General features: G+C 45.2%; 1 protein-coding gene across 1 annotated transcript; it reads right to left on the reverse strand.

Moving 5' to 3' along the window:
- Positions 1-9,752: 9,752 nt before the first annotated feature.
- On the reverse strand, positions 9,753-11,707 carry LOC113729870 (protein CANDIDATE G-PROTEIN COUPLED RECEPTOR 7-like). The gene has a single exon (XM_027254171.2). The coding sequence runs from the start codon at positions 11,585-11,587 to the stop codon at positions 10,235-10,237; it is 1,353 nt and encodes a 450-aa protein (XP_027109972.1). The 5' UTR covers positions 11,588-11,707; the 3' UTR covers positions 9,753-10,234.
- Between the last annotated feature and the right edge of the window lie 1,563 nt (positions 11,708-13,270).

Below are 13,270 nucleotides of genomic sequence, written 5' to 3' on the forward strand. Positions count from 1 at the left end.
TGATCTTAAGAGGGAGATAGAGCACCTCTTAAGTAGGGGCATTTGAAGCAGTTTATCCGTCAAGACGGGAGTTACAACCGAAGTGATTCCCGTCGTGAAAGCCGACGGGACGATTGGTGGGGACAGAGAGGTAGTTGTCGACCTCCTGAGGATCTTAGGGAGATAAGGCCTCCCCAAGACGGGTCCCCAGGTCATGGATCGGGTTATGAGCCAAACATTGCCGGGGTCATTAACACCATAGCTGGAGGTCCGACAGAAGGAGACAACCAAAACTCCCGGAAGAGGACCTACAGGCAAGCTAACCTTGATCAGGCCGAGCCGAGCTCCCGCCTAACCGAGGTGATCGCCTTCGGACCTAGTGACCTCGTCCTCGCTGCTTCCAGTAGTCATGAGGCTCTCGTAATCGAGGTGCTCATCAATAATTACATTGTTAATAAGGTATATGTCGACCCGAAAAGTTCGATTGACGTCATGTATTTTCAAACTTTTGAAAGCCTGATGTTGACCAAAGAGCAGGTGACCCCCATCAGAAACCCCCTTGTAGGGTTCGGGGGATACGTGGTACACCCTGAATAGATGGTCACACTGATGGTGACTGTAAGCTGTCACCCCCGTTGTCGTACCATTCCCGTCAATTTTATCGTAGTTAAGGCTGACTCTCCTTACAACCTATTCATGGGCCGACCTACGCTCAATGCTCTATGTGCGGCATATTCCACGTACCATTTAAGGTTTAAATTTTCAACCCCGGCAGGCGATGCCGAAATGAGTAGTGATGTTTGCGCGGCGCGGGAGTGTTATTTCTCCACCTTGCAGGCCGTGTCTACTTCAACTTCTGAGCCAAGGGCAGAGAAGAGGTCAAACATTCTTTCGATCGATTGTCTCGACCTTCAGCAGACCTGAAAGCCAAAGAGGCTGGAAACCGGAGATGAGGTGGAAGATATTTCCTTGAATCCAGCAAAATTTGATCAGACAGTTCGTGTCTGCATCCACTTGTTCGAGCCTCTTAAATGCTAGATGGTGGATCTCCTCAGAGAATATCGAGATATTTTCGCTTGGACTGCTGAAGAGATTATAGGAGTGCCGCACCCTCTCATGATTCACGAGCTGAATATTGACCCTCAGGCACGTCCAGTTAAACAAAAGAAAAGACACTTCGGCCCGGAACATAGTGAAGCCATTGACGAAGAAGTGAAGAAACCTTTGCCGGCAAAGATGATGAAAATGGTGCAATAACCAACCTGATTGTTCAATCCCATCATGGTAAAAAAAGACAGAGAGACATGGAGGATGTGTGTGGACTTAACCGATCTGAACAAGGTTTGTCCCAAATATTGCTACCCATTACCTAGAGTCGACATCTTGGTGGACTTAGCAATGGGATACGAAATCCTCTGCTTCCTTGATGCCTTCAAAGGTTATTATCAATAGGGATGAGCGAGGAGGACCAGGAGAAGATGGCATTTTTTTTCAAACCAGGGTGTGTATTGCTATACTACAATGCCCTTTGGGCTGAAGAACGCTAAAGCCAAATATCAACGTTTGGTCAACCGAGTCTTTAAGTTTCAAATAAGTTGAAATGTCGAAACATACGTGGACGATATCCTCTTGAAGAGCCAGGAGACCTCAGCCTTCTTATCCGACTTGAAAGAGGTTCTTGGAATCCTCCGTGATATTCGGATGATGCTGAATCCCAAGAAATGCGTGTTCGGGGTCACCTCGAAAAAATTCTTGGGATATCTGGTATCACGAAGGAGTATAGAAGCAAATCCGGATAAGGTGAGGGCAATTCAAGAAATGTCATCGCCTCGGTGTACCCGAGATGTGCAAAGGTTAACAGGGCGATTGGTGGCTCTGAACCTGTTCTTGTCGCAGTCCGCCTCTAAGGCGCTACCCTTCTTCAAAGTGTTGAAGAAGACTGACAAGTTCTACTGGACAGAGGAGTGCCAACAGGCCTTCAACCAAATGAAGGAATATTTGCACTGCCTTCCAACACTTACCTCACCTCGGCTTGGGAAAAAGTTATATCTATATTTATCGGCTGCTGATGAGGCAGTGAGTGCCGTGCTGATCCGGGAGGAAGGTGTCCAAATGCCATTTTATTATGTCAGTCGGGTCCTCCGGGGGCCCGAGATCAGATACACCTAAGCAGAGAAGCTTGTGCTTGCCCTAATCCATGCAGCTCGCAGGTTGAAACCTTATTTTCTGACTCATCACATTTGCTTAAGAACGGATCAGCCCTTCAGGCAAATCTTATCGCACCCTGAAGCTTCTGGGCGTCTCACTAAATGGGCCATTGAACTGGGAGAGTACGACCTATTCTACGAGTCTCGGACGGCTAGTAAAGCTTAGGCTCTAGATGACTTTCTAGTCGAACTCATTTTTAACAAGGACGAGGAGCCCATTTCGGACTCTGCCAAGCCTCAGCGATAGATTTTACACGTAGACGGCTCGTCTAATAGTTGTGTTCATACGCACTTCGGTTTGATTTCACCACGTCTAATTACGAGACCGAGTATGAAGTAGTCATCGCCAACCTACAACTAGCTCACAAGCTCGGTGCTCAGCATATTCTGATTAATAGTGACTCCTAACTCGTTGTGTATCAGATACTTGGTGAGTACGAGACCCGGGAGAAAGTCATGCAACGCTAACTCTCCAACGTTCATCAATTGACTGCCCACTTCGAGTCCTTTGAAATTCAAAGGATATCTTGGTCACAGAACAAGCGAGCTGACGCGTTTTTTCGGCTCGCTTGTACCTCCTTCTTCTACCTAAACAAGACTGTTCTCGTCGAAGTTCTAACCGAGTCATGCTACTCAGGAGAAATCGTGTGTCTCGTTTATCCTGGGGGAACCTGAATGAGTCCGCTGGTTCGTTTTCTCGGCCAGGGAGAGCTTCCAGAGGATCGAACGAAAAGCAGTCCGGTACTGTTTCAGAGACAACCTCTTGTACAAAAGATGTTACCTCGAACCCTAGCTACGGTGTATTACGGCGAAAAATGGGGAAAGAATTTTTCAAGACATACATGAGGGGCTTTGTGGTGCTCACGTCGGCTATCGCATGTTGGTCAAAAAGGCCCTCTTACTTGGGTACTTCTGACCTACCATTCGGCGAGATGCCCAACTCCTAGATCTCGGCTGTCCTTCATGTCAGCACCACGCCCCCGAACACCATCAACCGACCAACTTGATGATACCTATCATTTCACCATGGCTATTCGAACAATGAGGAATAGATATAATCGGCCTATTCCCTAGAGCCACCGACAATCATGCTTATTTAGTAATGACAGTTGATTATTTCACAAAATGGGTTGAAACCGAATCCTTAAGGAGCATAACCCGCTTGACTGTCCAGAAATTCTTCTGGAAGAATGTGGTTTGCCGTTTCGATTTGCCCCGAGTCATCATCTCGAATAACGGAAGGTAATTTGCAGATAATCCCTTCAGGAGATGGTGCAAAAATCTCAGAATCAAACAACATTTCATCTCGGTGGGACATCCCCAAGCTAATGGACAAGTAGAGAATTTCAATCGCACATTTCTCTATGACTTGAAAATCAGGCTGCACCGAGTCGGGTCATCTTGGGCAGACGAACTCCTCAGTGTCTTGTGATCCTACCGGACCACCCCGAGATCCGCTACATAGGAAACCCTGTTTTCTCTAACCTATGGGTCCGAAGCGGTGGTTCCTGCCGAATTCATCATTCCGAACCCATGAATAGCAGCCTTTGCCGTCGAGGTTAATGAAGAAGAACGACGACTGGACCTCGATCTTGCCGAGGAAAAACGAGACACCGCGACAGCTAAAGTGGCGTTGTACAAGAACATCCTAGCTAGTTACTATAATGCGCGAGTTAGACATCTCCGGTTCAACCTGGGAGACCTTGTTCTCTGGAAGAATTCAGCTAGCCGAACTGAGCCCCAAGACAAATTAACCCCTAGATGGGAGGGACCTTACCGTGTCGTTGAGTCTAGTTTGGGTGGTTATTGTAAATTAGCTTATCGATATGGCACTTTTATGCCACAGACTTGGCATGCTGCAAATTTTCGATTGTATTATTCATGAAAAATACATTACCCTAGATTTTTGTTCTTCTAGTCGTATTATTCTTTCATTCCCCTTTATCAGTTGATTGGTCGAAAAAAATAAGAGGACAGGTAAGAGAGAAACAAAGAACAAAACAGAAGACAAAAAAAGTACGAGATAATAGAGAGAAGAACAAGTTGATTTGTATTAAGGTGGAAATCTTGAAAGATTACAAGTACGGAAAGCGCTCCCTGCCTCGGTTCCCCTCGTATTGCCACCCCCTTCAAGTTCGGTAGCACCCTCCGCCTCGGCACCTCTTTCAGGCGAGAGCTCAAACTCCGAAAGCCATCGGTTGAACTCTTTTCGGACCTCGGCCAAGTCCTTCCCGACCTGGATGCCCTTGGCAATGCGGTTGCACAACTCTTTAGCATCCTCGTTATAGCTGACCTTTTCCTTAAAAGAATCCAACTCTTCAGATGGGAGGAGGTGTGCGCCTTCGTTAATGGCCGAGGCATACCTGAACATATAACTCGGTAGAGTCAACTCGCCGAGGTCGCGGATGAAGGTCTCGGACTTGCGGAAGACTTCTAGTGCCGAAGTCCCAGCCCTCTCAATAGCCTCCCAAGATGATTGTTCCTCCTGGGATCGCCTATTCTTCTCCTCATCCAAAGCCGTCCTCAAAGAGTTGGCAGTGGCTTCGGACTGCTCCAGGTCGGCTTTGACTTTGTCGCGATCCTTCTCGGCCACCTTTAACTTGTTCTCCAGAAGGGAGATTCTGTTCTGGGCCTCAACCGAAGGCTGTTGGTTCTCGGAGAGCTAGGTGTAGTAGCGTTGAGACATCTCCGAGAAAAAGGCCATGATGAAGGCCCACGCCACGGAGGTACTTTGCATCAGCTCTTGCGGGGTCAACTTTCTTGCATACGTAGGGTCCCTCGGTAAAACGGAGTGCACCATCAACTTATGGGCCACAAGAGAGTTGTTGCACCGGTCGTTGACATTAATGTCCCACTCCGATCACCAGTGTGCGTCGTGGTGCCTCTTATCCTCTCCGACTTCCTGAGGCATCACGTGATGGAGATTTCACGAGGTTGAGCCACTGATTGGGATCTCAGGCACCGAAATGCTTTTACCTTGGCTCGGAGGTAAGGAGGCCACCGTCACGCCTCGGGTTACCAACTTCTCGGAAATATCCGAACCCTTGGGGGCTCCTTCACGAATAACGACCGGGGTGGAACGGGTAATAAAGGCCGCGGTGCTCTTCTTCTTTTTCTGCTGAGCAGTAGAAGTTTTCGCGGCCCCTTTTTTCTTTGGCGGTCTCTTAGCCACCTCGCCGGTTCCCGAGGTGATCAGGTCAGATATTTTCACCACTACATAAGAAGAAGTATTACTACTCACAATCAAGTGAATAAAAAGCACAAAGTATGAATCGAAAAGTACAATGCTTCTGGAGTCTAATAGAAAAATAGGGAGGATGGCCTGGGCTGATGAGAGTTCGGCTGATTTCATCTTTGACTAAGATTGCCTTGGGATAGGCCCAGCTGTTAATCCGAAAGCCTGACCCAAGGAGTTTCTGGAAGTTTTTTTCTTCTACATCTCCTGGGGGAAGGATCCTTAACCGCGGTGGGGGGCCTCCACCAGAATCCCCTGGGGAAGTCTTCGGCAGGAACAAAGACAAAGTTATGCTTCCACTCCTTTATCGAGGAGGGAGCATCCACAACTAACTTCGGCACACTGGAATTTCTATTGCCGAAATAAAACCACCATTCTCACTCCCGTTGTTCTTGATGGTGTAACAGCGGCGGAAAAGGTTGGCCGTGAGAGTCAGCTTCAGTGCTCGGCAGAGCAGCTCGAATCCAATGAGGATTCGAACTACGTTCGGGACCAGCTGGGTTATCCTTACCCCTCAGCATCTCAGCACGTCCCGAAAAAATCTGGTGGTCGGCATCCTCAATCCGGCTTCCAGCTGATCGAGGTAGATCGCCACCATTCCTTTTGGAGGCCGTTCAGCTGACTGATTAGGCTGAGGTGGATACATACTGTAGTTCTGCCGAAATGGATATTTATGAATGATTTCGACCGCCTGGACCTGGCCGATTACACTATTGAAACGAGGGAGTTGACCGAAGTCCACGGCTGAGAGATCCGGAGGAGTAGCCAGTTCGGGTACCCCCTCGTCAAATGGTACTTCGGACCCAAGATCATCATTATACAGAACCTCGGGGCTAAAGTATCCTTGTTCCTGCTACGCTTTCGACGCTGCCGACTCGCCGGACTCTTCCCTCGGACTGGAAGAAGTACTCACCACCTCTTCGGATGGGTCAAGCCTTTCCACCGTACTGTAGGTCGGCCTTACTGTCTCCTTGTGCGTACGAGCTGTTTTAGCCATAATTAAAAAGAAAATGAGGGGGTGGTAAACTTACTCTTGAAGAAAGTCTGGATTTCGGGGTTTGCCGAAGTGAAAAACACTATGAGGTTTTGCTCTGGGGTGATTAGAAATTCTTGCAATAAAAAGTAAAGGGTGAAAGGGTTCCCCTATTTATAGACCGATAGTGGGGAGTTGGAGGGATGACACGTTTGGAATTCTCAAGAGGACTCTCTCTCTCCTCATTAATGAATCACCGCCAATCTGACCGATAGACGCACGTCTGTTCAGAGATCTGTCATTAAAGCTGCCAGTCGTCCCATCACCTTCCCCCTAACCCCCTCTACACGCCTATGACGTGTCATCATCACAATTTGAGTCTCGAAACCATTTGGAAGCCTCGGGAAGCGGCGAGTAAGTTCCTTCTCCCCGAGGCTTGAGGGGCTTAATGAGGATGGTCATCCCAACTCGGTCTTATCCGAAACGGCATTCCAATCTGGTCTTAGATTTAACCGCAACGTTCACCTCGGCTATCTAGTGACCTTGGAAGACTGAAGTGAACGTGATATTCCCTGTCACCTCAAAAGCGAAGTGATGAAGTGACGACCGGGGTCGTGTCTCAGGATTTGACAACTGAAAAACAGTGGATGTGACCTCTGACACTGATCACTGTTCTGACACTCTGCCTACTGCCCAGAGAGGTCTAATCAAGAGGATATGCGGTCTTTTATCAAATGTTTAGGAACCTGGATCGCACGGTCTTTCCCTCCAAATTGTCCCCTATAAATAGGGGAATCTCCCACTGATGAAAGGGGGGGATGATGTTGGTAAAAAGCCTAAATTATTTCCAATCATCCTTGAACTATTCTCTACTCTCGAACTAACTTAATCTTCGGAGGAGAACCGGGGGAAATAGCCCCGTCTCTATCCATCCAAGCAGGCGATCTTCCCTTGGCTACCAATCCGGCTCAGTGATTGCTCCAGATCAACTCACCTGGTCATAAATCACCTCTTCAGTAGGCAAGTGTAAAAAGAGGAAAAATAAACCTGACGCAGGCGAGTTTGCTACCGAACTTTTTTGTGTATTTTTTCTGTTTATGTATTTCGACGAAAAACACCGAGACGGACAGGATTCAAAATTTTAAAATTTGGTGAAGGAGACGAGATACAGGAATAGGACTCAGAAGCCAGAACGTGAACGTGAGGAACGAAAAGTTACAAAAAGGAGAAAACAGCTGTCGAATAGGCCGCGGTCCCCCAAATATGTACTGCAAAAGAAAAAAAAGATCAGTGAGAGGACTACCACCCCGTTGCTCCATTCCCATTATGGTATTATGTTGAAGCCACGGCCTATTTGAAGTTTTGGTATTCTACCATCATAGTAAAATAAAAGTGGCGATTGGCCCGATGTTTTTTTTTTGGAAAAAAATAACTATTAGAATATTACCATGACATGCAGTCCAATTTTTTTTTTTTTTTTTGTTCTTTCTATCTCAGATACAGAATTGTACATGTAATTTTTTTTAAACCCAAAAAAAAACACTTCCAATTAAAAAATGTAATCCAAAGCAACACTCAAGAGGGGATTGTCTCCTTGGGGGGTGGTAGCTTTCGGGCTATTTTTGTGGTCCAATGGGCTATGGACGGCTATTTTACGCATTTGTTGCTCACTCGGAGACGCGCAAACCGGAAAAAGACGGAGCCACGGCGATACTCCTTCATTGTCTCAGTACGGATGGACACACAATCGAAGGAGAGCCCATTTCTTGTGTTGTAACTGTAATGCATTTGAAGCAAGTAGAGGCGTCTTTTAAATTCGAGTACTTTTTTTATTTATTAAAAAAAAGGGTTATAACCGCAGGCATCATTGTTTTTTACCCAACTAGTATAAGGACTCCAATGCCCGTTGGGATGAGACGACACTTCTTTGAGGGGGGGTTGCCAGGTAAAGTAAATGCTACCCGTCTAACTTCTCTTAGTACACCACAGACCCCCATAAAAGACAGGAGTGGAGTTGGGATTCAAATGCAGATATGAAATAATCGCAAATGCACACATGACATCCCAAGATTCCCAACCCAAGTGGCTGTGTGCCGAAAAACAAAACACGAGATTGACCAAACTAGCGGCAATTTAGTCAAAGGATCTAAAAGAGGGGATTGCAAACTTGATGAAAATGCCCATCAGAGCTGACGAGGGGTTGGCAAACTCTGTTGCGGCTGCTGCAATGATGACTGCGGGTTCTGGGATCGCCTTCGATTGCTCCAGCGCTTGCCCCGCAGACAGCGGCTTTGGTGTGGGACCTTGGTACTTATACGCTGGGAAGTCACTAGCAACCAAAGTAAGGTTTTGTTATAAGAACCCACCCCACCAATGGCCACCTAGAAGCATTGGGAAATTGGGCTGCGGTTAAGGGCGCTCAGCCTTTGGGAAATTGGGAATAATGGAGAGGCGGTGTTCTATTCAGAGACCATGAAGGCTAATTGAATTACAGGTTTCGCAAGATGTTTGGGTACAACTAACACTACTGTCATGGCAAAATTTACATGTGTTGGTGTGTTTGGATTGCCATTTTCTGCAGAAAATTGCGTCGGAAAATGCAACCTAAACGGGGATGCTGTTTGAGTTCTCTAGTAGCAGCAGTTGAAAGTCAGTCGTCCATATAGGGAAAGAGAACAGAGGATCACATGCACTTTGCTTATATGATGATTTGAGGATGACTTTTTGATACGTGTCCTCCTCTTATAGGAGTATACTAAATGATGATTCTAGGGTAGTTCGTTTCCCAAGAGGACGGGAAAGGCGGTGGCGGTCAAATTGTCTTGCAAATTGTATATTTTTATGCAAACAAAAAATTCGAGGAAAACTCTGTCAAAATTATGACCTGCTTTCTAAGTCTGTCTGATAAATTGTAATCTAATCATGTTTGCAGGACCAATCGATAGACACAGTGGAAAAAGAACTGGTGCTGTTCCATCCCACAAACTGAGAGGCGGATGTAAACAAGTGAATTATTCAGCCAAAGACAGAAGGGATGAGCACCTAAAGAGGGGACAAGATGTACAGTATCACCGAATTCCTAAGCTAAATTTAGGGGAGCACAAACAAGCCTCAGAAAGAACCTAAACTGGGCAAACAACATGATGATTACAAGGTTGAACTATAAAAGTATATCTATCAACATTCGACCACAAATCCGTTTTATGCACAACCAATATGCAACCTGAAAGTCAATTACACAGAACAAAAAAAAAAGGAGGAAGGAGGGGAGGGGAGGGGAGGGGAGGGGAGGGGAGGAGGGGGGGGGGGGGGAGGAAGTATAGAGGGCTCAACATTCCATAGTTTGGAGACCTACCTCTTTAAATGCAAATTGTGGAATTCATGAAAGAATGGCTCTCTCTATGTCATTCATTACAAGTCAAAAAGCAAAAATAAAATAGCCTGCACTAAACTTATACTGACGAAAACAAATGCTCATTATTCATCAATTTTACATAGCTCTCTGCACCAAACGTATACTCACAAAGAGAGCGTAATGCTTCACTGTTTTAATTCTAATCACAAGCTACCCAGTGCAATGGTAGACAAAGTAATGGTGGCAGCATTGGACCTCAGCGATTGCAAAGTATCTACTGTTTGAACCAAGGAAACAGCCCCCCTCCTCACCCCAACAGCCCAAAAAAAAAAAACGAGAGAGAGAGAGAAGCAAATTTATGGTATACATGATGACAAGGATGCTTACTCATTGATGTTGGAGAAAATATAGAAACTCTTGTTAAACAAACTTCCATCCTCATCCTGTTAGTAGATATCCCTCAAGACTGCACGTGGATGGAAACATCACAACTCAAATTCATCTTCAAGCTTGAGTTGCTCAGCAGCAGCTTCCTCCTCTTCATCATCAATAGCAAAATATGGGTTTTGCACCTTAGGTCTGAAATTATAGCCAGTAAATAGGTAAAAGGCCAAGGTAGCCAATTCAGCAGCCACAGGACCAGTCCACTGAAACTTGTACGAAGTAATAGTCTCCAAGGCATAAACCACAACTCTGGTAAAGTATATATACGAGATCACGATGATGTAGTACTGTCTGAACAATGTCAACTTCATCAAATTCACTGCAGCCTTTCCATCTACTTTGGCAGCCTCTCGCAAGTTCTTGATCGACCAAACAATGGGAAACAATACAGCACAACAACAAAGGATGTCTACAAGCAAAAAAACCTTCTTCCAAGTATCAGAATTATGGCCAAAGGGGCCGGTCTCATCTATGGCAACCTGAGCAACATTGGCGACGACTTGCAACGGGATAACAATTATGAGCACCTTTTTCTCCTTATCTTGCAAGTATGGCTTCAAAAACGACCATCCAGTCCCAATCAAAACGATCAGAGTGAACAACGTGATACCCTTCAAGAAACTAAACAAATAAAACAAAACATCCCACCCATGAGCAGCCCCGGTCCGCTTAATATAGGATTTATCCTCGGCTTCACACAATAAATTCAAGGCTTTTAAGATGACAACGGAGAGCATAAAGAAGTGAATCTTATAAGCGGTCAATCGGTTATTGTAGAGGGTATAAACCCAAACAGCCGCCATCGCTAAGTAAGCCAGGAAAAACAAGAAGTAAACAAGAGGCAAACAAGTTTTGCCGGCGGATAAGAAATCAAGCTGACCGGTTTTGGGGTTGAAATTGTACATGACGGAGTGAACGTCCATGGAGACCTCCAAATCGGGCACGCAATTAGAGAAGAGAAGAGTGAAGAGATTGGCATCGGAGACTTTGACGGACGCATCGGAGACTTCGAAGGAGTGGAGGGTGGGATTGTGATCGGGTTTGAGATGATTGAAATTGAAGACGGGTTTGATGTGTTGGGACCGGAGGGGGCACTGGATGTCACCATCTTGGAGTTGTTGGACGACTTGGGCCCAGGAGTCGCGGGTGCAGAGGTAGAAACCCAGTTGAGAGAGGTGGAGCTGGGGTTTGGAGTTGGAGAAGGAGATGCGGGTGATGGTGAGATTGAGGCGTCCAGATTGGGTGAAACCGAATTCGTCAAAAGGGATGGTGGATCGCGAATCGGATCGGATTTCAGTCGAACGGATCTCGGCCAGAGAGGTATTAAGGAGGAAGAAGAAAATTACTGCTCCTACCAAGAAGAAGAGGGAGGACCTGGAAAAGCTCGACGCCATTGACTTGTGATCTGAAGCCGCCGGTGAGGAACGGATCTTAACACTACTAGTAGATGTCTAGCGACGTGGCCGACAGAGTACTCTACTAGTAATAAATCTACTTAGTCTTGTGAAATGGGCTGAGTTACTAAAATACGCTACTATTATTGCTACTATTTACCACTAGTGGTACGGTGGGTATATGGTTTTGACTGTCAAGGTCCTGCCAGTATTTACTACTGGTATATTCTATTCTTTTTATCGGCTCGATTATTTCCCAGCAGCCCGAAAGGAGAGATCCAATGCCCTCGAACGCGTTATCCCGAGACTCGAACATTGGTCGTCGTATCCTAAAGAGAAGCAACGAGCCACTCAAGCTATCCCAAGTTGGGCTAGTATATTCTATTCGTGTCATTGAAATTGTAGTAATTTTTTTTCATTTTGGGATATCTCTCTTTTTTCAATATTATTTTAATATTTATTTATATTTTACACTAAATTTAAAATTTTGAAAATAAATCCGTTAACATCGATATCAATTTATTATTCTTAAAAAGTTAAAAATTTCAAAATAAGACGTACATTTCAGAACTAAGGGAATAGTATATTGACAAGGCAAATAAGATAAAAATCACCTTATTTGGCTTGAAATCATTGCAAGTGGTGCTGTTAATGGCGTTATTATCTTCCCAGTTGTATAGGAAATAACATTAATATATAACGGCCTTGATTGGCAAAGTGAGTATTTGTCAAATTTTAGTTTTTTTAACCATTTTAGTTACAATAATTTCAAAAAATTTCTCAAAAATTTTAAATTACACACTTCAAAATACATAAAAAATTTATTTCTTCCTTTCTTCTTCCCCCTCAACCCACCACCACCTCCACCCCCGCCCAAGACAGGCCAGCGCCGGCAACCCCTTCCGACGAGCCACCTCTTTTTTTTTTTTTTTCCCTTTCTCTCCTCCTCCCCTCCCCTCTTCTCTCCCCATTTCCTCTCCTCTCCCCTACCTCTAATGAGATAATCGACGATGGCAAACAACATCTCATGGACGTCAAAACTATTATTGGGGAAGGGCATTTGCAGGAAGTTGCCACAAACAACTTCACACAGGGAATTGATGTTGGCTTTCTCATTGTGCATCCCGACTTAATTTACGTAGTACTCGTTAATGGTGATACCGACGACGTTGGCACCAGAATGAGCAGCGATGGTGTGCATTGGGCCATCGACCCCACAGCCGGCGTCAAGAATGTGGGCGCCCTTTTGGGGCGGCCGAAGAAGGACCAATACTGTTTGTACTTGTCTTGGACTTTTCTCTTTATCGATGGAGCCGCCAGAGAATTGGATGGCATGCTTCCCTTTTTGTTTAGTGGAGAGAGAGAGAGTGTGGGAGAGTAAAAAAAATAAAATAAAATTTCTACTGCAGCTTGTTTCGATTGAGGGAGAGAGAGGTGACAAGGAAGAGGGAAAGGAAAAGAAAAAGAGAGGAAAGAAAAGAAAACAGAAAGAAAAAAAGAAAAAAAAGTTTTCAATCTTAAAATTTTTCTGCAATTTCTATAGTAAGTTACAGTAAAATTTTAAACAAACATCAAAAAAATTTATTTGCCAAACGGGGCTAACATTATATATATATATATAATATTAATAAAGTGATGAGTAATAAATTTAGTGAAATATCATTCACATTCCACTTTTTATTA

The sequence above is a fragment of the Coffea arabica genome, chromosome 2e (genome assembly GCF_036785885.1).
Source record: "Coffea arabica cultivar ET-39 chromosome 2e, Coffea Arabica ET-39 HiFi, whole genome shotgun sequence".
In the NCBI taxonomy this organism is placed as follows: Eukaryota; Viridiplantae; Streptophyta; class Magnoliopsida; order Gentianales; family Rubiaceae; genus Coffea; species Coffea arabica.

Bases quoted from the DNA above. Each gene is read 5' to 3' on its own strand.
- LOC113729870 (XM_027254171.2), bottom strand. From the start codon at position 11,587: ATGGCGTCGAGCTTTTCCAGGTCCTCCCTCTTCTTCTTGGTAGGAGCA.